The 26294-nt window shown below is 36.7% G+C and overlaps 2 protein-coding genes across 7 annotated transcripts; one reads left to right on the top strand and one right to left on the bottom strand.

The window, feature by feature from the left end:
• Positions 1-165: 165 nt before the first annotated feature.
• Positions 166-22503, bottom strand: micu3b (mitochondrial calcium uptake family, member 3b). 6 transcript variants are annotated; one of them, XM_084132796.1, is made up of 15 exons: positions 22341-22451; positions 19366-19510; positions 17963-17994; positions 17790-17868; positions 14313-14360; positions 14145-14227; positions 13989-14063; positions 12973-13014; positions 11622-11717; positions 10441-10532; positions 9959-10130; positions 2951-3059; positions 2719-2879; positions 1804-1872; positions 166-1386 (listed from the first exon to the last, which is right to left on the bottom strand). In XM_084132796.1, the coding sequence occupies exons 2-14, from the start codon at positions 19475-19477 to the stop codon at positions 1804-1806; spliced, it is 1170 nt and encodes a 389-aa protein (XP_083988922.1). In that variant the 5' UTR covers positions 19478-19510; positions 22341-22451; the 3' UTR covers positions 166-1386. The 6 variants fall into 6 exon arrangements, with proteins under 6 accessions (XP_083988922.1, XP_083988919.1, XP_083988923.1 ...); XM_084132793.1 differs by lacking the exon at positions 22341-22451 and adding an exon at positions 20784-21128; XM_084132797.1 differs by lacking the exon at positions 11622-11717 and having other exon boundaries at positions 22341-22461.
• fgf20b (fibroblast growth factor 20b) lies at positions 22363-24701 on the top strand. The gene is made up of 3 exons (XM_084132802.1): positions 22363-22934; positions 23352-23455; positions 23656-24701. Exons 1-3 carry the CDS (start codon positions 22667-22669, stop codon positions 23899-23901), a joined length of 618 nt encoding a protein of 205 aa, XP_083988928.1. The 5' UTR covers positions 22363-22666; the 3' UTR covers positions 23902-24701.
• Positions 24702-26294: the final 1593 nt, after the last annotated feature.

Below are 26294 nucleotides of genomic sequence, written 5' to 3'. Positions count from 1 at the left end.
GCTATTATTGTCTAAGGAACCCCAAAATCTTTTCATTGTTACATTGAGCTTGACTAAACAAACATAAACATTAACCCTATAGGTCTAATCTAAAATGTTCACTATAAACACTTTTTTTTTCTTTTTTTTTTTAAAGGAAGCACATGAAGGAATGACACAAAAGTATTATTTTGATTGTGGTTTTAATTTATTCAAACATTCTAAGCAATCTGAATACTAATGCATACAAATTAGGCTATACACACAAACTGTAATATGCAATGTACAGATCTAAAACATGGTCTATATTCAGTAAAAAGCACAGTGGGTTAGCCCGGAGCTACCTGTCACACAGTTGTCACAAGCTATATTATAATGTTTCAATTAGAGAAAATGGTTCTATTATTAAAAACCCACATGTGACGACATGCCCCACGGGTCAATGTGTGTTTAATGACCTGTATCTTTTTTCCTGGGTAATAAATTAAAAAATGTCCAACAGCTTTTTTGTAGGGCAAGGCTTTAAAAATATGTATCTGCACAAACATTAACTTTAAAAAATAAACGTACCATGAGAAATATTCACTGGAGTAAAACGAGTGGATTCAGTTTCTGCTTGTTTGTTGTTTTGTCTTCGCAAGATATTTCTTAAAGGAGTGGCAGTGTAAGAAACCCATAAAAGAGGTGGAGAGAGGGATCTGTATGTGTAGCACATTGTGAGATAACTGAGGTCTCATTATTGCTCTGTGCACTCAGCACTGTCAGAGTCTGTGTAAGCTGATCTGGCTGGTGGGCAGTGGACAAGCTCAGAGAAACTATGTTAGCAATGTGCTCATTGTAAGGAAAGATTATCTGGCTTATAACTCCTAGAGAAGCAATTAGAACAATGCACTTCCAATACAGCAGGAAAATCCCAAGAGGACATTTTCTTTACACAAAAAGATCAATAAATAGAATAAATAACTGTATATTCCACCAGAATTCAGCATTTTCCACCTCAACGTATAGTTCCCTTTAAAAATGGACAATTTTTACATTTATGAAGTGATATATCATCATAAATAAAGACACTTTGCAATCTCAAAATGTGGGCACTGGACCCATTTAAATGTATAAGACTTTTAATAAATACCTTTTTGATTAAGAAAAGTATCATGGCTATATGGCTATTTCATTAAAGTGTTATCCCTTCTAGTTAATGGCTTTTATAAAGTGCCTGCCAAGTAACAAAGCAGTAACTATAGTCCAGAGAGGTAGCATGTGTTAATCTAATTATGGCAGTATTTGTATCTTACAGAGTTTGACACAGGTCAGGTAGGTAATTGCATTGAGTCACTGAGAACTTTAATCCAATTTGAGATATCTTCACTGAGACGTGAGGGTGAAGAGGAACAGCGGGACTATCACCTGCACAAATCAAAGACATAACAGGAGAACAGCATATATCAAACTAAATAACTGAATCCAACAAGTGATAGAACAAGACAAGAGAATAGAAATGAAACAGCTGTTTATTTCATTCAAACTGCATTTACTCTATTCATACACCCAGAGTAAGTCGAATTGTTTCCTGTTTAGGTGTTTCATGGTGTGGGTTGGGCTGTATTCTATTACTGTGTTAAGTCTTAATACACTATGTTAGGCTGGTATCTTGTATCTCTGGATAGAAGACATTAATTTTACAGAGTAATCTGATGCTAGAAAAAGAGCTTTGGCTGAATGCTGAGCAGTGCTAGCGCTGTAGTTCAGAATCATTAATTTTAAATTCTCCAGGGCAATATCTAACTATCTACAACATTTTTTTCTATTTAGACATAAACTTACCTATTTAGCAGTGAGTTCCTTCTTCATACAGGCTTTAAAGGATGTGAATCTCTCTTCACCCTTATATCCCTGAGTTTACAATGATAACATGAAGAGAAAATATTTCTCATCAACATATTGGTTTTATGTCATCAACACATATCACAAATCAACATTATACAAAAAAAAAAAAGGAAATTGAAATTAATTGTGCTGGTCAATGAGTGAATTGGCAATACATGGCCACTAGATGTCAGCAAAATTGCACCAACAAGAAAACCCAACTTTTCTGTTGTTGAAATACAAGGGAACAATATTGGATTACAAAAGTTTGGGGTCAGTAAGATTTTTAATAATCTTATGGTCACCAAGGCTGCATTTTTTTTTTTTTTTTTTTTTATAAAAATACAGTAAAACAGCAATACTGTGAAATATTGTTACAATAACTGTTCTATTTTAATATATTTTAAAATGTAACTTATTGATGTGTTATTGATTTCCAGCATCATTACTCCAGTCTTCAGTGTCACATGACCCTTCAGAAATGCATTCTATTTGCAGAAACATTGAAACATTTTTTCAGAAAGCAATAGAAAGTTCAAAAGATTTTGTTTATTTCAAATGGATTTTTTTTTTTTTTTTTACAATGCATAAAACATATTTACTGTCACTTTCGATTCATTTAACGCATCCTTGCCAAATAAAAGTATTCATTTCTTTTTTTAATCTTACTGACCCCAAACTTTTGAATGGAAGTGTATAATACTAACAGTGAAACTAATAGCAACAGTACAGTGATAATGACTAATGTGAATTTGAAGCTAAAATTGTGCTTACATTTTACAGGAATATCTATCCTGTCACAAGCAAGGTGACTGACAGCTGATTTGCATAATAAAACAAAGTAAAAAAAACGGAGTTCCCCAGCATATTTACCCAAGAAGAGCCACGATGCAGCCGATCTTTCATTATCCCAATGAACTCCTTGTAGCTTAGATGGTCATCATGGTCCACATCAAAGATCTTGAAAATAGTGTTCACAAGGTGTCTTGACAGCTTCAGGCCAGTGGCCACATAGACCGCACGGGCAAACTCATCTGTGAGCCGAGAGCCAAACATCATTAGCCACAGACTTTGAGGAGTAACTGGATTAAATGAGCATGTTTACCTTGTCCAATTGGGCGATTTGCATAGTTGTACATTTGCATGGCAATGGCAAAATCCTCCAGGTTGTTGAGGAACTGAAAGAAGGACCTAAACTCTTCAAAAGTGATGCCCTAAAAGAAAAGATCAGTGTTAAATCAGTGACTTGCAGATGAAATCGTCAATGTTCCTTTAAATAGAAAGCTTTGGGCAATAGAAAGAGATCATTAAGTCAGAGTCTTTATAATAGGATAGCACTTGTGCAGCGAGCTAGTACATAAAATGATGAATTTCAAAGATAGTTTCAGAATAACTCTCCCTAAACAAGGCAAAACTGCATCACGCCTCACTTTCTCAAAAACGAGGGCACCTTAAGTGTTTGTGGGAACTTGGAGAGCGATAACAGATCCCAAGAGCCAAGGCAGAAAATAGCAAAGTCAAACAATCCCAGTGCACATCTCTCCTGCTCCCGCACCCGATATACACAACTGGAGCTGTCAACACCTTTGGATTGTTTTGTTAAAGGAGAGGTCGGGTAGCTTGTCGACTCTTCTAAAGAAGATTAACCTGATACTTGCATACGTAAAAACAAAAGGGGATGTGTCCAAAATATCTCACCGCTAGCAGATTACCCAAACAGCGGTCCTTTTGATTTCCACTCATCCATTTCCAGGCACTAGACCCACGTCTTTTTCTGAAGCCGCTCTTGCAACCAACAACTGTTTTACAAATGATCTAATGAGTAATATGTGACGCTTAGGTGGTTTTACAAGTTAAGCCGTATTGCAATATCTCTTAACTTAAGAATAAGAACCACTTGTATATCAATGGCCATCCACCAACAGCCTCCTCGAGCAACTGAAAAGACTCTAACCTTATAATGTGAGGGTCAATGTGCAAAAAGGGAAACATCCTAAAGAAAAAAAGGCACTACCATCGTTCAGATTATAAATATCCTCCTCTCTCCACGTCTGTGGTGGTATTTGTTTTGCAATGCAATGATTTGAATAGACTCATTTATAATGCATGAAAACATGATAAAGGAGTAGAAATATTAGAATACCTCCAATTGTGTTTCTGTGCTTCCCAAGCTAACAGGGAACGTTCTCAGAACTTTGGTTAACGTTCAACCAAGGTTCAAGGTGAACAAACATTCTTGCAGTAACGTTAATAGAATGCTCGTTCAAAGTTATCTGGGCTTTTAATAACTTTCTCAAAACATTAGCACAAAAATGTTATTTGACAACTCTCGGAATCGTTTTTGCATGTTATTGAATGGTCTTGGTGGCCTAGATCTGCTACGCTGCTTCTGTTGATTATTGTTGGTGCTGCTGAAGAGCATGTATGGACTTGCTACTGTCAATAGATACACAGACACGCTGCTGTGAGCATGTAATAAATGCTGCTGTTGCATGAATAGACACATAAATTATATTGCAGATCTCGGCAGGTGGAGCTGGGGGAGGTGGAGGGTTTCAGAGTTAATCTAATGGCGTGCTTACAGCAAACACTGAATCAGACTATTTGAATGTTGAGCAAGCAATCTCATTGGCTGCAGGATCAGCAGAGGCCAAACAGCTTGTGTCATGCGGTAATGATGAGACTGTGTGTAAAGAACATCGAAAATGTACAACGAACATTTTCTACTTTTTCTCACTGAGAAGCACTGCTGCTCAAACCTCATAGTTACAACGCGGACTGTTGAGCAGACGCGTCTCAAGCCTATTAACGTTAGTGATCCAACGCCGGATACTCTTATAGGTTACTCCTGTGGATCATGGCTGAACGCGTCTTCTCCACACTCACTTACAAACAAACATTTTTTCGCCTATCGTGCGTCTACTCTACACCCGTACCACTAAAAAGACGGATTATATCCAAGACTTCAGTCATAAATTAGTATTAATATTGATAGCATCACTGGTAGCGTCGTTGCTAACTTACTGTCCATCTGTTAAAATGGCGAATATATCGGATGTAAGTAGTCTACCTTTTGGTGCAGGTGAGGACACATTTGAGCTTCACGCACTGCAGTCTGAGCTGGAAGCTGTTGAGAAACAGATCCGCGACCTTTTAGTGAGACAAGCCGAGCTGATAGACCGGCGTTTAGCTTTTGAAACATCACGCGCCGATGCACACAAATCAGTGATTAACGTTACTAACCCGCTAACTCCGACCTCGTCTACTCTGTGCGTTTTTCAGCATCGGTCCCGAGCATAGGTCCCGAGCGCCGAGGTCACGATCAGCCATGGTCTCGTTCACTCCGGCTCCAACACGCCACCACGAAGCCTGGATGGTTCCGCAGCGGAAGACGCGAGTCAGGTCTAGACCAAGAAGACTCTCTCCGACCCTCCCAGTTTTCGAGATATCCACCCAAAACCACTTCTCCCCTCTTCGCGAAACTGAACGCGATGCTGTGATCATCGGCGATTCCATCGTTCGGCACGTACACGCTACGTTAGGTAAAAGTAAGGTGCACAGTCACTGCTTTCCTGCTGCTCGTGTTTCTGAAATCGCTGCTCGCGTTCCCGAGATTCTGAACGGTGACAAGCGCGTCGGAACTGTGGTCCTGCACGCGGGAGTGAATGACATCAGGCTGCGCCAGACGGAGGTTCTGAAGAAAGACTTCAGGAATCTGATCGATACGGTACGCAGCACATCGCCTGAAACAACGATCGTTGTGCCAGGACCGCTCCCCACGTACCGACTAGGACAAGAAAAGTTTAGTAGATTATTCGTGCTAAATGAATGGTTAATGTCATGGTGCAATGAGCAGAAGCTGCTCTTTGTAAATAACTGGATTCTGTTTTGGGAGCGTCCTAGGCTTTTCCGTGCTGATGGCTTACACCCAAGCAGATTCGGAGCGGATCTTCTGTCGGATAACATCTCCAAAATGTTAAATATCTTTTGACTAGTAACCAAAAGTCCAAATCATAGTCTCTGCTGCACCAATTTAACTGATATAAATACTAGGGTAGAACATTGCATAGAAACTGTGTCTATTCCTCGTTTAGTGAGATCAAATAATAAATCTACTGCAGGATCTAGGAAAAATCTAATTGTTATTAAAACAGAAAATGTTGCTATTAGTAAACAAAAACAATTTCTAAAGCTAGGTCTTCTAAACATTAGATCACTCACACCTAAGGCAGTTATTGTAAATGAAATAGTCACAGATAATAGCTTCGATGTACTTTGCCTTACTGAAACCTGGCTTAAACCAAATGATTATTTCGGTCTAAATGAGTCTACTCCAGCAGGATACTCCTATAAGCATGAGCCCCGTCTGATTGGTCGTGGCGGCGGTGTTGCAACAATCTATAGAGATATTCTCAATGTTACTCAGAAAACGGGTTATAAGTTTATTTCGTTTGAAGTACTTGTACTAAATGTTACGCTCTTAGATGTTAGAAAAACATCCCTATTATCTCTAGCCTTGGCTACCGTATATAGACCGCCTGGGCCTTACGCTGATTTCCTAAAAGAGTTTGCAGATTTTCTCTCAGACCTATTAGTCAATGTCGATAAAGCATTAATTGTTGGAGATTTTAACATACACGTAGATAATCCAAATGATGCGTTAGGGGCTGCGTTTACAGATTTATTAAACTCCTTTGGGGTCAAGCAAAACGTTACCGGACCAACTCATCGTTTTAATCATACACTCGATTTAATTATATCACATGGAACCGATCCAACCGATATAGATATCATTCCACAAAGTGATGATGTCACTGACCATTACATGGTAACTTGCATATTACGTACTCCTGTAATATATAATGCTGCGCCGCGTTATTGATCAGGCAGAACAATCCTTCCATCCACCATAGATAATTTTTCAAATTGCTTATCTGATCTGTCTCAGCTGCTCAGTGAACCCAAACAAACAGATGAACTAACTAGCACTATGAGCACCATTCTCTCTGGAAAATTGGATATTGTTGCACCCATTAGATTAAAAAAGGTCAGAGAGAAAAGTAAAGCACCATGGTACAACAATACTATGCATGTTCTAAAGAGAGAAACCCGTAATTTAGAGCGTAAATGGAAACAAACTAATTTAGAGGTCTTTAGAATCGCATGGAAAGACAGTATGTCACGTTATAAAAAGGCCCTAAAAGCGGCCAGGGCTGAGCACCTCCGCAAACTAATAGAAAACAACCAAAACAATCCTAGGTTTTTATTTAACACCGTGGCTAGACTAACAAATAAACAGATGTCACCTGAACAAAATATTCTGTTACAGTTCAGTAGTAATGATTTCATGAAGTTCTTCACTGAGAAAATAGAAAACATCAGAACCACAATTGTAAACGTTCAATCCTCAATCGCGCCTTATAATTCAGCCTCAATTATCACCCCGCAAGAACAATTACAGTGCTTTACAACTATAGAACAAAAAGAGTTAAATAAACTTATCACTTCATCTAAAACAACAACATGTTTATTAGATCCTATACCAACTAAACTACTGAAGGAAGTGTTACCTGTAGTGGAAGAGCCTCTCCTCAATATTATTAACTCATCTTTATCTTTAGGTCATGTTCCAAGAACATTTAAACTGGCAGTTATAAAACCTCTCATTAAGAAACCACAATTAGACCCGCATAATCTAGCAAATTATAGACCCATTTCAAATCTTCCTTTTATGTCTAAAATACTAGAAAAAGTGGTGTTCGCTCAACTGGGCTCTTTCTTGCAAGAAAATGACATCTATGAAAAGTTTCAGTCTGGATTCAGACCGCATCATAGCACTGAAACTGCGCTCGTTAAAATTACAAATGATTTACTTTTAGCTTCTGACCAAGGCTGTATCTCAGTACTAGTTTTACTTGATCTTAGTGCTGCGTTCGATACTATAGATCACACAATACCAGGGTATCTGCACAATTTTTAAAGTCAAATTTAAGGCTTTTTAAGACCTGAAGAAATCAAAATTAATACCGTACATTAGGGGTGCGCAATATTGACAAAAATATGTCTAGATATTTTCAAAGTTTTGTTGATAATAATTAAATGATATTTTACTGATTGTATTTTTGCCTGTTGTTGACAGAAGACTCACGAAGATATTCATATTTTTTTTATATTCTATGCAGTGGTCACAGTTCACAGTAGTGACCGAAATTAACATTTTTATTAAGGGGCAATATTTGCCACCTTAAATTGATTTCCAGGGGCATTTTCACCTATATATGGATATTGTTTCTAAACGTATTTAGAGGTATGCATCACCTTTTATGTCAAATTCTAACATTCAAATTAAATTATATTAGAATAACACAGTACCAATGTCAAATTAAATCATTAAATTAAAATCCATCCTTGCAGTGCAGAGGTCATACTTATCTGACCGCTACCATTTTGTCTATTTAAATGGAGAAAAAACGATCATAACTCCAGTAAACTATGGAGTGCCGCAGGGATATGTGTTAGGCCCTCTGTTATTCTCAATATATATGCTGCCACTTGGAAATATTATAAGGAAACATGGAATTAGTTTCCATTGTTATGCTGATGACACTCAAATCTATATTTCATCACGGCCAGATGAAAACGCTAAATTATCCAAATTGACAGAGTGTGTTAAAGATATAAAAGATTGGATGACGAGCAATTTTAAAGACAGAGGTACTAATCATCGGTTCAAAAAAACGCCCACAAAACCTCTCACACTACAACTTAGTAGGATGTCCTGTTACTTTATCCTGTACAGTAAAAGACCTGGGTGTTATACTAGACTGCAACCTGTCTTTTGAAAATCATATTTCATATGTTACAAGAACAGCCTTTTTCCACCTTAGAAACATTGCTAAGCTACGTAACATGCTATCAGTTTCTGATGCAGAAAAGTTAGTTCATGCGTTCATGACCTCGAGACTAGATTACTATAATGCTTTATTAGCCGGTTGTCCTGCATCCTCAATAAACAAGCTACAGTTAGTCCAAAATGCCGCCGCTAGAGTTCTTACTAGATCAAGAAAATATGATCATATAACACCAATTTTATCATCGCTACATTGGTTACCTATAAAGTTCCGTATTAATTACAAGGTATTGCTACTGACTTATAAAGCCCTAAACGGCTTAGCTCCAGTCTATTTAACGGATCTTCTATCGCCCTATAATCCATTGCGCTCTTTAAGATCACTAAATTCAAGGCTTTTGGTCATACCTAGGATATCCAGATCAACCAAAGGAGGGAGAGCATTTTCACATTTAGCTCCAAAACTCTGGAATAGTCTTCCTGATACTGTTCGTTGCTCAGACTCGCTCTCCCAGTTTAAAACTAGACTAAAGACGCATCTCTTCAGCCAGGCATTCATATAATTCTTTTAATCTTACAGTTAAATCCGACCTCTAGTTCATAAACGCCAGAGGAGAACTGGCCCCCGACTGAGCCTGGGTTCTCCCAAGGTTTTTTTTTTTTTTTTTTTCCATTAGGTCACCTGGTGGAGTTTTTCGGTTCCTTGCCACTGTTGCCTTTGGCTTGCTCAGTTGGGGATATTTGGGAATATTTATTTAAATATAATATTATATTTAATTTAATTAATCAATCAACAATACTATTGATCAGCATTACCAAACGTGGACGTTTTCCACTAGAAACAAACATTGATGTATTATTTTAATTTAATACTGTGAAGCTGCTTTGATACAATCTGTATTGTGAAAAGCGCTATATAAATAAACTTGACTTGACTTGACTTAAAGGACCTATCAGCCTTTATACATTGTTCATGGAACGGTTCAGTTGGACGTTCACCTAACATTCTGTTTAAACATTACTAACTATTTGATGATGTTTGAACTATTTGACTATTTTTGACTATAGATGATGTTGATGAAATTATAAAATTAAATATTCCCTTGTTTTTCATAACCATAATCAACATTCGCATAACCCCCCCAAAAAATATAACATTCAAAATAGTGGATGTTTTGAACTTTCAGAAATACATTTTTGCATAAACTTAAAGGGAACATCAGCTATGTGTGTGTGTGTGTGTGTGTCTAGAGCAAGTACTACCTTTTCATCGGGTATGCTTTGACGCACATTCTCAAGGTAGCCTGTAATGTTCTCCACTGTGGTGTAGCGCAGCAGGATACTAGCGAAGTCTTCCTCACTAATGGTGGTCATTCCCTTGGAAAAGCTGAGGAACTCAATCTCAAGGACTTCTGTCTGCAGGTTGTCCATGAATCTGCCGACAGAACGCGAGTGACACAGACACAGTGTTAAAAGGAGATGCCATCACTCGCTCAGTAGGACACTAGACAAAGTGACTGGACCATCCCAACATGCTTTGATAAGAATATAGCATCCTTAGTGATTCATTTTAATTCCCCTTCAAGGGTCATGCATTATAACATGGCCCCATGTTCTTTGCCTTTTTATTTTTTCATACATATAACAGATATATAACAGAAACTTAATTTAGGATCATGATAGAGTTAAATCTTCACTTAAGACTAGAAGTCTTCAAGATCATGGCCATCAAATCTGTCTCTCACCTGTAGAAGTCATCAAATGTAAGTTCACTTTTGCCCTTTCTTCCAAAGAAATGAACCAGCAGAGTTGTGTCGGTGACATTTTCTGCTGCGTGCTGTGAAAGCAAATTATGAAAACACATTATTCAGCTGTAAGAAACTGAACAAGAGAGCAAAATTTGTTTGAATAAGTGTACACTAAAATAGTGTGATGAGGAAGTGCAGCCATAAACATATAACAACATTTAAAAAAAACACAAACACAAATAAATGTAAAATGTACATTTAATTGGCATTTAAATGATTGATTAAAAGCAAATGATTCATTTACATCAAATTTGATGCATGTATATATGTTTTTATTATGCTTATATGCCACGCTGCCGCTCCTTTACTCACACAGACCACTTTATTGGACGAATTACAATTAATTTGCAGTGCTGTTTTACTTGGTCAAAACAATCATATTAAAAATACATTTGAGTGTGTTGAAAGTTATGTTATAACGTTACTCTGTGCGTTCGCTCGGTGGCTGGTGTGAGACACTTGTGCACTGCGGTAAGCTACAATGAATATAATAAAAGCTGGATGACTTGTGCTGCTAAATGGCATGCAATTCATTTTTAAATATTGTATGGTGGAGAAAATGCTTTATAACTGTCACACTGACACATCATGAAGCAGCCGACATCATCCCATGCCACGCAAACAACAGGTCGCTCATGCAGAAATCTGCATACCAGATATACCTCAATGTTTTTTTGTAGCAGCGTATCTTTACAAAAACAAGAGGCATACTGTATCTGATGGTAGTTTTGAAACTTGTACTATCATAATATGCTAGATCTACATCTCAATATCTGAGCTTGGTAAATGACTCAAAAACAATGTCAAATCCATTTATTAAGCACCAACATCGAATAATAATAATTTCAATGAGATGCATGAATAAGGCCAAACATGATGTATTCTTGAATGGCTCAGTTACAATTATATAAATCTTAAGAACTTAAAAAAAATATTAATATTTAACTGTAACATGAAGTGTACTGACATTAGTGAATCAAAATGACAATAAACAAAAAGAAAAAAACAACAACAAAACAAACAATGGGAAGAACCTCACAAGGGATGGCGGACAGGGAATGGTCAAGGGAATTATGGGATTCGAACGAGAAAGCAAGTGAGCTCGAGGATACTTGTACCTCCATCAGATCTGAAAAGAGAACTATTCTCGCACCATGCCTTAGAACATCCCAGAAACTTCTGGGTTCAGACTGAGGCTGCTCTTTTTTAAGTACCTGCATATTAGAGGTGAAAATATTAAAGGCTTAACAATAATCGCCAAAAATTCAGACAATGCAGTGAAAGACTAATACACATGCAAAACCATCTGAAGTAATGCAAGGCAATGTTAAGGAAATGTTAAGCAGCAAAAAAAATAAAAAATTTTCAACAGTGATAGTAATAAGAACCATTATTAATAATTGAGTTCCAATAATAAGTGATAATAATTGAGCAGCAAATCAGCATATTAGAATAATCTCTGTGAAACTGAAGACTGGAGTTATTATGATGCTGAAAATTCTATTAAAAAATATTAAAATAGAAAACAGTTCCGTTAAATTATAATAATTTTTCACAATATTCCTGTATTCACAATATTCAAAATAAAACTGTATTTTAAATCAAATAAATGCAGCCTCATGAGCATAAGAGACTTCTTTCAAAAGCATAAAAAAATCATAATTATTCCAACGTGACATTGGTGCTTCAGTCATTTTATAGTGCATTCTGATAACTGTTTGATTTACTGAATGAAACAAGTTATGTCCTTGCAGTGGATTGTGATCAGTATTTTTAAAATCAGTACTATAGTTTATAGTGGTTAAAGCTTAAAAAGCTCCACATCTCTCTTGTTTGGTGTGGAAACGATTTCAGCTGTAACTCTTTAGTGGCACAAAACTTCATGGTCAAGCCATCATAAGAAGTAACCCAAACCCAAATACCACTCTTCAAGTAACTGTAAAAATAAAACATGGGGGTCCAGGGAGAGCTGCCATTCTTCAGGTGAGGGCCTTTTAACGTGATTCTGTGAGACCATTCCTTGGCAAAAAAAAAAGCTCCTGACAGTAGACAAGCAACATAAATCATCTGTCGTAGTCTCTGGATGATTTTTCTGCTCTCCTAGACAATAGAGCAGCATTTCAGACTGCGTCTGACTGAGCCCCATTAGCCCCATTGTCCCTCTTCTCTGGAGGTGAGCCATGCGTGAGGGTCACTCTTGTTACGCCCTATCCAAACATTTCAGCATGTAAAATAATATTGCTCCCTGACTGTCTGAAAGAAGCCACTGAATGTGAATGTAACCCTTCTGGTTTTTGAGCACTATATAGGGTGTAGCTGCATAAACATCAGTGGTTAGGACAGACATGCACAGTTGTTGTTGACTATGACTGTACAAGTTCAATCAAGCACCAACCACAATAACCGCCATGCTAAGAACACACGTCGAAGTCATGCTCATAAGGATCATTTAGTATACAGTATACATACATTGCTGCTGGCAGATCCTTGATATCCATACAGTTCCACACTCTCACACAGCCAAGATTATGATAGCGTGCAAAACAGGATAAGATCAAATCAAATCACCATTCAGCTTTGTCATATTTCACTAGGGATTGTGAAAGACAATGAACTCTCAAAGCGTTTTCAAAACACAGTCTGTAACAATCAGCATTTCCCCAGCATGAGAGATAAGAGACTCATTGTTGTTTTGTACTATGCAGAAAAATATCCATGTACATTCGTTCAAATGAACATTATGCATGAATCACTCATCTAGCAATTTTAAATGCGATTGAAAACATGCAACAATAAAATCTCAGAGAAAATAAAATCAATGGCTATTCATTCCAACATAGGTGTTCAAATATTACAGGAATAATTCATCTAAAATGTCTTCCATAAAACACAAAAGGAGAAATGTATAGTAAATAGATAGATAAATAGATAGAGCAGATAATTTATAACAATTTATTTCTATATTACTCATTATTAATTATAAATGATTAAATATTAAATTAAAGCAAATGCAATAAAAGTGAATGGTGGCAATGGCTGCCAAGCAGTTTCGATCTCTTCCCCAAACAAATCAATCAGGAATCTTGACATTTAATACACATATTAATACGCCTGGTTTCACAAACAGGGTATAGATTAAGCCAGGATTAGACTTTAGTTCAATTAGGACTCTTTAAGATATATCAGTGCAAGTTGCTTTCAGTTATAACAGCTCAAACATGTATTTTAGTCTGGGACTAGGCTTAAGCCTAGCACCATTCACTTTATTGTATGGAAGAGAGCAGTGTGAACATTCTTCAAAACTTCTCTTTTGGAGTTACACAGATAAGAAAAAATTTGGTACAGAATTTTTATTTTTGGGTGAACTATTTCCTTAAATCACTTTCAAATAAACTGCACATCGATTCAAGATATGGCAAGTGCCAGCAGAATATGCTCATGCGACGGAGGACTGTAAAATTGAAAAAAAAGTCTGTTTTTCTTACCAGTTGAGATGAACTGTCAGGATCTCCTCCTCGCTCTTTCTTCTTTTCATTTTTCTTGCGGAATATGTCCTCTAACTAAATGTAAAAAAGCAGAACTTTATCTTTACGCATGCTGACGTTCACATTAATAAAAAACAACAACAAAAACAACCATACCACCATGAATTCTCTCCTATCCACCATTTCATTGCCATCTGCATCAAACATGTTGAAAGCTATTTTAAAACCTGCATGTGGCTCTAGAAGACAAAAGAAAGACATAATATGAGGGACATCAATACATCCTCTAAACAAGCGTGGAGAATTACCTGAAGACAAACTTACTTGTCAAAATGCAAAGCAGAAATAGATACTCTGTGTAAGCGATGACACCTGAAAAACAGTACATAAACATTTCTTTTTAAGCTTGTGTTCCAACATCCCAGAACCTGCCTTCAAAATATATTTTACTATCAAATGTCATTTTAAACTAGGCGTCCTTTCTTCTTTTACATTGATAAGATCTAAGAGGATCCTGTTCTTTACTCGTTTGGTGTTCTCTTTGCACAAACAGAGACGTTAAAACGTAAAGTAACAAGGCTGGACACAAACCCAAACAAAATTAGACCAGGCCACTGGCTCCTGAGTTCCCCTCTGTTTATTTTCCTAGGTGTAAAACATTCTCAAGTGATCTGTAACTGATTGCAGATGCCTGATGTGGGTTTGTTTTCCTTTTTGAGGTCTGTTAGTCCTTTGTTGTGTGAGAGGAGAAGAAAGGAAGAGCAACTGTCAGGTCTCTGTCTAGGAGAGACTTAAGGAGAATTGTTCCTGCCACTGAAAGCATTCCCAAGCTTTTGTTTAAGGAGATGATAGTGACTTGGACACAGATAGTTCAGAAGGGCTTCTTTGAGTGCTGTGGGAAAAGGACTTTGGAATGTTTAAGGAAAAGGATAAAGAAAGGTGTGTGTAAAACATAATAGAGAAGATACATTTTCACAGGCCACCCTGATCCTTGATGTATTTGGTTGATTGATTCAACACCAGTTTATATTTGTATTTAACTAAGCCTGGGAATTTAATGTGTTCATTTAATATAATTAATTATATAAAAATAATATATTCATTTAATAATTTATTTATAATGAGCAGCAAATTCGGGATATTAGTATGATTTCTGAAGGATCATGTGACTCTGAGGACTGGAGTAATGATGCTGAAAATTCAGCTTTGCATCACAGGAATATTACATTTTAAAAAACATATATATATATTATATTATATATTAAAATTATATTCAATTATATATTCAATTAAATGAACCCTTAGTGACCATAAGATTAAAAAAAAAGATTTAAAAAAAATCCCCAACCTTTTTTGTAAACGGTAGTACATATGGGGCTGTGAATTTATTATTAGAATTGTTTACATAAATAAATAAAATAATATAATATATTAATGGTATTCTTTTTTTCGTTCCGTATTATACAATTATTTAAAAACTAAATTATATTACTTATTTTTATAGATACATTTTTACCTTACCTTATATTTTAAAAATAGTTTTTTGAACTTTAATTACAAAATAATATGATTAACAAATGCATTTAATCATGACCCTAGACTCGTAAGTCAATGCCATTGAGCAATTAAAACCAGAACTACGCATTAAGAACTACGCAGAACTACATTAATCGTTAAAAGATCAAGATCTCGGTTCAAACACCCATGCAATCTTATTCCTAAATGACAATGATCCGCATGTCTAACAAACCTATTCAGAACGATTCAGATCTGATCTAGAGAAAGCGGAAGACATGTATAGGTATTTCATCATTACGCCAGTAGGTGGCGACAGGTGACTGTTAAAAAACGTATTTGTCATTCAATCATTCATTCCAGAGATTCCGTCAAAAAACGCTGATTCTTCCAGTAATGAAACAATTGAGTTATTGAATCATTCATTCAGACCCGATTTTTTATTATTATTCATTCAGATTAATTATAATTAATAACATTTTAAACATTTGATCAGAACCTCTAGTAAATTACATGTTATTTTGTTTAGTTGTCTGTTCAGAATCGTGGGAGAATCGTGACCTCTATTTTAAAAAAACAATAAATCGTGAATCACAATCTATCCAGAATCTTGCAGTTCTAGTCTATTTAGTGCTTTACTTATCTGCTACAACGTCTTTGGATTATCTTTATTTGGGGGCTTTACTCAGCAATTCAACATATTCATATCATGCAATTAATTCACTTATGTTTTTCAATTGATTGCCCTATGTATATCTGCACCATATAAAGCTGAGTCAAGACATCCGCTTGTGGCTGCTTGTGCATTTAGTCTTTAGGATCTCAGGCAGGTTTCATTAGAGCCACACACCTTCAGTCTTGCAGAAAGAAATCCAGCCCAAGAGCTCAAACAGTTGTCAGAACACAAAGAATTCCACAGAAACAATTGATATAGAGTGTCAGTGATGGAGATGTAATCCAACGCCATTCTTAGAATTCATACTGTCCAGAGTGATACAGGGCTGCCACTAGGACAAGTCTCAACATTGCAAAGTTCAAACAGCTCTTTTCATTTTCTGAAGTAAGGCTTTGTTCACAGATCAAGCCTATCTTCTTTTTTTTTTTTTACCTAAGTGCAGCTTTAACATTTAACAGCCGGATTAAAAGCCCAAACCCAGGCACTGGCACTCAAGGAAAGCAATGGAATATCATGCACTGTGTGGAGTGTTTTAGTGTTTTAAGTGTAAGAAAGAACACTACAAGGAAAGTATTGTTAGCATCTGGGAAAGCCCCACACATTAAAAGATATTAGTCTCATAAATTAAATGAATATTCTTCTTCTTTTTCTAAACCCATATTTTAGTGTGAAAATATTTTAAAATGTTATTTATTCCTGATGCAAAGCTGAATTTTCTGCATCATTACTCCAGTCTTCAGTGTCACATGATCCTTCAGAATTCATTCTAATATGCTGATTTGGAGCTCAAGAAACATTTCGTATTATTATTAAAGTTAAAACAGTGCTGCTTTATATTTTGTACTTTTTTTCATGATTCTTTTGATGAATAGAAAGTTCAAAAGAACAGCATTTATTTAAAATAGAAATGTTTTGTAACATTATAAATGTATTTACTGTCAGTTTTGCTCAATTTAATGCATCCTTGACCTTGATGAATAAATATTTTTTAGAATTCTTGCAATAGTATAAATTACTGTTAATATGTCAAGTAGGCTATACAAGCAAACATTGCTTTTTCTTAAATCACATCTAAAATGTAAGACCTCAGGGCAATATGAAGCTGGATAATTTATGGATTAAGGTGAGTGCATGATTATTTTCGATTCAAAACAACATACCACATGTTATGCACTGGGTGTTATTTGTCACCTTCCTATCTGTGATTATCCCAGAGCAAAGTCACAGTAATGTCAGACTGATTGAGAGATAAGACCATTTACAGCCTGCGCACTCTCCTTCCGCATGAGAACAAGTTTCAGGATCCGGATTGTTTCATAACACCATGCATGTGGGTGGTCTAAGCATCTGCACGCTCTAACAACTGTATCCTAATTGTACCTATAATCACAATATCTGTGATGTTTCGGCTTTATGCACATCATTCATAATCATTCATTAGCTCAGTATTTAGAATGCTAGCCACACAAGTGGCACTTTGAAAGCAGATCCTCTCAAAATCAAGTTGCCTGGAGGGATTTACTAAAGTAAACAATGATCAAATGACAAAGCAAACAACACTGCATTATACAATACAAATTGATAAACATAACATGATTATCAGGTCTCACCTCTTTCACGCTGGTTTCGGAACAGACGGGACGATCCTTTCCAAACTGGTGGCGTATCTGACAGAATCTTGTCTAGATCCTTTCAAAAAAGCGCATATACTGAGGATCATTCAGATTTTCAAAACTCAAAACTAGATAAATATTCATCAAACAAAAGAAAAACATGATCAAACCTGTTTTGTGAGGGATCTCCAAAACCTCTTTTCTAAAAAATAAAAAAGAGAGATTTATAAGAATAAGTGGTATTGTCAAAACTATTTCTAAATAAAAAAGGCAACAAAAAAAAAAAGGTCAGAAGTGTTACACTCTACTTTGTGTGCAAAAATTCTGTATGAATGACAAGTTGAAACACTGACAAAATACAGAAAATCTGTTGCTGTCTTTTTGTAGAGTAGGCCTGCGACGCTCAGGTTGAAAAGATACTGTTACTGTGAAGCAGACACTCTGAAATGTTTTGACTGGTTGAATCTGTTTCACCTTTCTCTTATTCTTTATTAAATAAAAGGGATAACAGTTTATACTCCATTTTGTTTTTAATACAATTTAATGCATAGAGAAATTAAAATTAAAATTCCTTTTAAAGGAAATGGTATTGGTAAAAAAAATCCAAATAACTGTATGGTTTAAATATGAACTGTAGCTTCTGTTTATATAATGCACTGAAATTTTTACAGCCACAGCATAAAGCCATAAATACCACTATTCGTTCCGTCATGCATGCCATTAAAGATGGTGACGCAATGTTTGCCAGTTCACATTTTATACCCGTCTGCACATTCCAGGAAGTCCAAGTTTCAGATAGCAGCAAACATGACTGGTTGAAACTCAACCCCCATACAAGTATAGCTGGGTCGTGAAAATACAGCTATAGAGCATATCAACTCTACCATCTGGACCGATCTCTGCGCCGTTCCCGTTAATTTGAGATTAAAACTTAATGTCTTCGGTTTAGCAGAGACCCACTGTATCTGACACGCACGTTTAAAAGTTGTCTGTCTAGCTGCTTTCAGATTTTGGTTACAGAAATAGGTCGTAAATGTGATGCTGGCGGAGAGAGATGACTATCTTCACGCAGGTGTTACGGCTACATGTGTTGATTTTATGCCTGCATCGTTACTTGCTTGCTTTTAAGAAAGGTTATACCTTACTAAGGCAAAGATCTATAATAAAATGGATAGTTCACCCAAAATTCTGTCGTTATTTTCTCATGCTCAAGTCATACTGTAAGAAAAAATCCACAAAAGGAGAAATAAAAGAAGAAATTTCAAAGAATATGCTGCTCACATTTGCTTTTGAGTCTGATCTTTTCATTTTTTAAAACTGATTCATTCAAAAATTTGTGGTTCATAGCCATCGCTACTTTTCTTTTATGATTCTTTTGCATTCTTTTGAAGCTTGAATGCTCTATTGAAGACAGGTTTGGTGAGCAAATGATGAGAGAATGTTTACTTTTGGGTGAATTAATCCTTTAAACTAAGATTAAGTCAATAGGAGGACGTCCTTAGTCTGCAGTTACACAATCATATGTTGAGTTCATATATTCTGCTAAAGAAGATGAACTGTTTGTGTAACTCACTCTTTGGTTCGCTCATAGTGAGAGACTCAATGAAGTCGAGGGGTGTCATGTAAAGCTGTCCATCATACTCCATTGAGCTGAAGAGCCTGAACCTGTGCTCATGGGCTGACATAAACACCTCTTCATCTTCAGCAGATGCACTGGCCTATAATCAAACAAATACACGTGAATACAAGATAAGACAAGAATGTCATTGAAGAAAGTGCTACTCATCTTTTTCCTTTCCTCCCTGTTTTTAATATCACTACCGTTCCAGTACAAAAACATGGACACAAACATCCACAAGCAGATATATCACGGGCTAAGCTCACTAGGACAGTGTTCTTCTCACTCTACGGTGGCCGGCGGCCAGGCCCACTGGGCACTGTGCAAACACCCTGGGAATGTGTGCCCTGCTACTTATTACCCCCATCAAACGTCCACCCGGCTGCCAAGCTGCCGTGTCCAGTTACCTTAACCCTGGATTCCTGTGTCTCAATCCACAAGTCAAGGTTATGTCCAACCAAAGCAGATAAGGGTACAAAAGGGAACATTGCAGAGAGATTCACACAAGACTGATTCAATCCTGTATGGTTTAATGATCAATCTGATAACAGTCTGATAAATGCTTTTCAACAACAGTCATACCAAGAGTATGTGTTCCCCTTTTGCTTTGTTAAAAATATAAAATAGACAAAAATAATAAATTAATTTAACTAATTGTGATTAATCTCATATATGTATAGCTCCTTTTTAAGGAAAGAAAAAAAATATGTGTGTAATGTATACAAAAAATATGGAAAAAGTCCTGTGCAAATATGTATATTACAAAGGACTTTGAACTTGTTTCCTTTTTCAAATTTTTATTTAATGTGTGCAAGTCACGCATTTGTGTGGATGACACTTGTAGCTGAATATAGTTTGTTTTTCATTGGTTGTCTAAAAGTGACTTTAATTATAGTAATTTAAAAAAAATCATATCAAGCACAACATGAGTCTATTGTGGTTTAGGAAACACTGATCTAATTCACTGTACAACAAATCTGGCAGAAGGACACATGCAAAAAAGATTTTGACAGGAGAAAAGGTTGTTGATTGAATTTGCATGCCTAGTAAAATTATCCTTTCGAAGTCAGTAGCCTACTAAGCATGCAAAACAAATCCATAAACATGTCCAATCGTAGGCTATCTATAAAGTTCCAACATTTCTCTTATAAGCAGTTTCATAGAATCACAGTGCATCATCACCTGACTAATGAACTGAGACACTGAATTCAGCACCTCTCTGGTGGAGAGCGACTGTTTTGATGACACATGAAATCCACTGATTTTAAATGTTTAGGAATAATAAAAACCGAGATGCTATAGAAATATACCATGAAAACACCACAAACGTAAACACTGCAAAATGTAGCAACTAAAATGTAGATATAGCCTACCTGCTCTTTTGCAGCCACTGCTGGGAGCGGAGAAATCAATGCGCGCAGACTCGCTGCGTGTCCCCGATCCAGACTCGAAATGTGCTGGTAGTAAACAACAGCGAATCCACCGAGAGTGATACACACCCCTGTCCCTACGTGTCTCAGAGCTGTTCTTTCCCTCAACGATTGTCGGCTGTTAAAATAAAGGTTTAACCCGTTTGTTAAGCTGGTGAACTTGTTTCGAAGAGCCAGAACCCGACGTACGGCGGCCATCATGACTGTGTCACCGGCGCGGGGAGAGGAGAGGAGACTGCGCTCACTCATCGCGAGATGCGACCTCGCTACATCACATCGTGCAGAAACACATTAGCAGCTGTATTTGCAGTCATTTGTCCTTTCCATTCGGGTCATGGTTAGAATTCATAGTTAAAGCCCTCAGACCTCAAAATGTTATATTTTAAAATAGCGTTTTGAGAAGACGTCCATCAAAGTAGTTATTTATTTCATTTCATCGTCGCTTTTTCATTCTTAAAATTTGACCAGGTAACCAGTCCTAGCTAAAATACTGTATGAGTTGTAGATTTGATCTTCAGTTTCTATAATTAAGTGTTTTTCAAACTTTGATATAATAGGCAAATTCCCATATTTGTCTACAAAAAAAAATATTAACGTAGAATCAAACTTTAAAAAACTAAATTGTAGATACAAATTAATGTCAAGTCATATTAACCTGTTTAAAAAAAAAAATTACCCATCATTTCCCATCATTACACTATCCCAACGCACAAAAAAGTTGCCTTAAATTTTAAGTACAATCAACTTGGATGTATAAGTAATTTCTACTTAAATTAAACTGACTTAAAAAATATTTGAATCTTGTAAAACCTATTTAAAAAAGTCGAAAATTTATTTACTTATTTTGATGAGTTAAAGCAAAATTATTGATCATATTTTATTTTTTTTAGGCTACATTGCACCCACAAATTGATTATTTTTTATGAAAAAAGGAAACAAATAGGAAACATTCAAAATTCAAAAAGTAAATAAAATAGAAGCTTATATAGAAATACATAAAACGTGGGTTAACAAAAGATTAACAGACAGTGTTTGTACTTTCATAATGGTGTCAAATGTGGCTGCTGTTCACTTTCCACGGCATATGGGCCTATTTGTGATATCAGAACAGAAGTAGCCTATAGATTATTTACAGCCTAATTATTATTTCACCCCGTAGCTCATTTTTGTAAATTGTCCTACACCTCACAGCTACACACACACACACACACATTGACATATATTGTTTTAATACTGAGCTAATGATATTTAACCTAAAACAAAATCGTGACAAGTGCTGCTTTCCTCCTGCTTGTGAGATCGTCTACATTCGTTGCCCACAATGTATGCAAAACCTGGCCCTCACAAACACAGGCATAAACGAAAACACAGACAACTTGTGCGCAAAAACTCAAGGCTGGACCAACCCGATGTCCCGCCCACAGAAGCCCGAGCTCTGCACCTGCCCCGCGCGCGTAGCAGCCACTCACTGCGCAAAGCACTTCCCACAACAACACATACCTGCTGCCTCAATACCTGCTGCACATTTATTCATGTCAGAAAGCACCACCGGCCACCATGTGGACGAGGCATGAGAGCAGAAATTAAAGGACTTGTCTGAAGTCAGTTATTTGCAGTTACTGTTTCTTCCCCACTGGATATGTCTGTATAATCCACTGGAGTCAAGTGATATTCCATATGCGCTCAGCATGGATCCACTACAAATGACGTGCTCGCATGGATATTATTCGTCGTAACGAATAGCTTTGGACGATTGCTTCACCGTATTCATCTAGATCAAGTTTCCCTGAGCGCTCTTGCTGGATTGGAGGTTTGTAACTGCAGCTATGGGAGAGATCGGGACGTTTTTACAGAGCCTGGAGGGTTTCGGACAGGTCGGATCACAGTTCTTTCTGCCACCTCTAGGAGAAAACCTCGGGCTGTTGAATGATCACTTAGTTCCAGCAGAGAGACTGTCACGGAGCACCTCCGCAGATTTAACGCACTTGAAAGGGATCCTGCGGAGAAGACAGTTGTACTGCAGGACTGGATTTCACCTTGAAATACTCCCGGATGGCAGTGTGCAGGGCACGAGAAAGGACCACAGTCGTTTTGGTAATTTCCCTCTTCGTTTCCAGCTTGTTAGATTTGTTTAAACAGAAACTGAATCACAGTATGAACTCAATAGCACTGTGACTGTACACTTTTAAAAATACAGGTTCACCAGTTTTTATAGTTCTTATTGAGCAACTTAAATATAACATAGAACTTGTATATCTATTAAAGAACCCAAACATTCAATAACTTGAATATGAAGAACCTAAAGTGTAATAATAAAAAAAAACACTTCACAGCAAAAAGAAATGTATTATTATTAATGCAGTAATATATATTCATGTATTTATATATTTACTTTATAATAGTCTTTGAAGTATAGAGATGAATAATGCATTGCAGTTCAACTTTTTCACAATATGTAATGAGGGTTTAGACTTCAAAGAACATCTGAACAATTGATTTATTCTTCTCCAGGTATTTTGGAATTCATAAGCCTTGCAGTTGGATTAATAAGCATCCGTGGAGTGGACAGTGGTCTCTACCTCGGGATGAACGACAAGGGAGAACTTTATGGCTCTGTAAGCAGACTTTCACCCAGTTTTGACTTTTTCAGATCTTGTCTTACCACCGAGAATGATCCTTCATGATTGTTGTTCTTATTAAAGCCCAGTAGATGTCATATATGTTTCATCGTATTGACCACCTCTCTTTCTCTCCATGTTATGAGTTTTGAGGAAACTGCATGACTTAGTTCACCAACATGTTTTTTGTTTCTTAGGAGAAACTCACAGCAGAATGCGTCTTCCGTGAGCAGTTTGAGGAGAACTGGTACAACACATACTCTTCTAATCTCTACAAGCACGGGGAGAGAGGAGCACGGTATTTCGTGGCTCTCAACAAGGACGGCACGCCACGCGATGGGACAAAATCAAGGAGGCATCAAAAGTTCACTCACTTTCTTCCAAGACCGGTGGATCCTGAAAAGGTTCCAGAACTGTACAAAGAGGTGCTTGGACACAGTTGAGACAATCGGGTGAGAGAAATGCCCAGTTTCTTCTCTACGTGAGGAGGAGATGATAATGTTTGGCCACAGCATCCAAACATGAGATCTGCTCTGGAAATGCACTGGCCAGTACTGATGGTGAAGACAACAGTCTCGAAAGACTCCCAAAGTGTGAAAGTCAAGCTGCATTTGGTGTCTTTGTTGCTGACGAGTAGCATAACCATGAAAACCAAATCTGAGGGTTTTGGAGGTTTTAAACATGGTGCTGCTTTGCTCTGGAAATATTCAATATGGGTTAAGAAGGACTTGAAGGAACAATGCTTACGTGATGCTCAGAGATGACAGAACTGGGACAGTAGAGAACAGGAGATGCCATCTCACACGATGTTATTTATACAGTTCTTGATTCACATATTTATTGTATGTATTTATTTATTTGGAAATATAAATATATATATTTTTGCATCTAAAAGTAGATTTTTTTTATATTATACCAAACAGTAGAAGGTGCTTTGAAATAGTGGCAAAGCTGTTCTTTTTCATATGACGGAAACTGTAAAAGTTACTTATTATCACTGCTATGCTATTACGGAGGGCGAGAAAGTGATTTACTATTACAAATGTATGAAGAACGCCATGAGACTCTGTGATTTTATTCGATTTGTTTCAAGCACGATTTCCCAAGATGGCATGCTGCACAGTACATTTTACAGGCCATTAAATCAAGTATTATAAAAAAAAAAAAAAAGCTAGTTGTTTGATATAACTCAATTCTGAAATGATTATTATCTGGGAAACATTAAAGATCCTTTCTAACTGTCATGGTTATCATAGATTCTGAAACTATGAATTAATGTGTTGTGTACGAAAAAAAGGAGACAAACCAAAGCTGTCTTAAAGGTATAGTCCTCCACCTCTCACATTAATGTCGTTCCAAAATGGTATAAATGTCTTTCTTCTGTAGAACATAAAAAATATATATTTTCAAGAAGTCTGTGTTTTTTGCTCATACAATGGAAGTCAGGGGTCAACAATATAGTTTTGTTATTAACATTCTTCAAAATACCTTCTTTTATGTTCTGCATAAAAAATAAATCACACAGCTTTGGAACGACATTAGGGTGAGTAAATGATGACTATTTTTATTTTTGGCTGAACTATCCCTTTAAGTTGCTGTTTAGCCTAGACCCAGGGTTGTCCTGCACTCATCAGCATCAAAGTTCTTTTGCGAGACCTTCTCAAGTAACAGCTACACAATGACTGAATCTGAGTGAAATAAAAACTGACCTTTTCTTTTGGGTCAAACCCAAAGTCAGAGTAATCTCTGCTGATGCTATTCATGATGCCTATAAACACACGAGGCAAAGCTATAAAGAGAAAATGTGTCTGCTGTGCGGTCTGTAAGAATGAGATAATTGGTAAAAAATAGAAAAACACTTATCAAATGCTATTTTAATTCATCATACGTATAAACCACACAAGGTTTCGTGTTTTTCTTTGACAGATAGTACCTGCATTTTCACAGGAATCCAAGCAAAACGCTCTGAGGGAAAATGATATGAGATTTAGACACCACAGGCTAAACCTTCCTGAATGTTGTTTAACGGCTGAATGAGACATTTCCACAACAATGACTAAAGAGGCACATCTATACACAGTTTCTAAACGGATGAGAGGACATTTTATGTTGAAGCATGAAGATACGGTCTGTGATCTCAGTATCTCTGTGATGGTGAGCCAGGGTCTGTCTTAGGAGGGGAGTGTACTTGCAACATTTTACAATGTGGGATTTTCCCCATCTTAAATCTATTGAGTGACTGTTAACAACAGATATATGAGTCTGAGTATATGATCACTCCGTGAAGATAAACAACTGTGTAATTAAATCACAAGTGCTCTGATTTCTATCATCATATATAATTTTGTAAAACATTTGTATGGTTTAACAAATAAAAAGTCAATGTTTCCCCAAGTTTCATGTAATCATTTTGTTTGTTTTGTGCAAATGTCACCATAGCTATTAGGTCACCACTTAAGAGAGTTCGTGTCACGAAATACTCCCTGGCACACGAAGAACCAATGTATTTTTCCATCTGTCTGAGCTGAAATAGATGCCTCTGTCTGTCCTTCTAGCAGGTGGTCTGAATCACTTTACAGGCAACACTTAAATCCTTCATCCATGCCCTCTCTCAGCCCTGCCTCATGCACTTAATGGATGCACCCTTATTTTCATCACCTCAGACTGGCCTCAAAGAGCACTCAAAGAAACCCTATCAGATAGGTGTGTGTGTGTGAGAGAGAGAGAGACAGGTGTGTAAGTGAGGGATCTGTCTCTGTAGCCCAATCAGACATTGCAGGTGTTCCCACAGCACTTGTCAGCATGTCCTGGGTCTCTGATCTTCAAGGCCCTATGT

Source organism: Abramis brama (assembly GCF_963993115.1).
Source record: "Abramis brama genome assembly, chromosome: 13".
Taxonomy (NCBI): Eukaryota; Metazoa; Chordata; class Actinopteri; order Cypriniformes; family Leuciscidae; genus Abramis; species Abramis brama.
Note: the sequence above shows the minus strand (reverse complement) of the source record. Positions and strands in the feature narration are given on the sequence as shown.

What these genes read in the sequence shown, in the direction of transcription:
- micu3b (XM_084132793.1), bottom strand. Translation starts at nt 21,089, where the DNA reads ATGAGTGAGCGCAGTCTCCTCTCCTCTCCCCGCGCCGGTGACACAGTC. An exon ending in AAGGATCTGCCAGCAGCAAT is followed by an intron (nt 11,718 to 12,972) that starts GTATGTATACTG and finishes TCTAATATGCAG; the next exon opens with GTACTTAAAAAAGAGCAGCC. An exon ending in AAAGCATACCCGATGAAAAG is followed by an intron (nt 3,060 to 9,958) that starts GTAGTACTTGCT and finishes CTTTTCTTTTAG; the next exon opens with GGCATCACTTTTGAAGAGTT.
- fgf20b (XM_084132802.1), top strand. Translation starts at nt 22,667, where the DNA reads ATGGGAGAGATCGGGACGTTTTTACAGAGCCTGGAGGGTTTCGGACAG. An exon ending in AAAGGACCACAGTCGTTTTG is followed by an intron (nt 22,935 to 23,351) that starts GTAATTTCCCTC and finishes ATTCTTCTCCAG; the next exon opens with GTATTTTGGAATTCATAAGC. An exon ending in AGGGAGAACTTTATGGCTCT is followed by an intron (nt 23,456 to 23,655) that starts GTAAGCAGACTT and finishes TTTGTTTCTTAG; the next exon opens with GAGAAACTCACAGCAGAATG.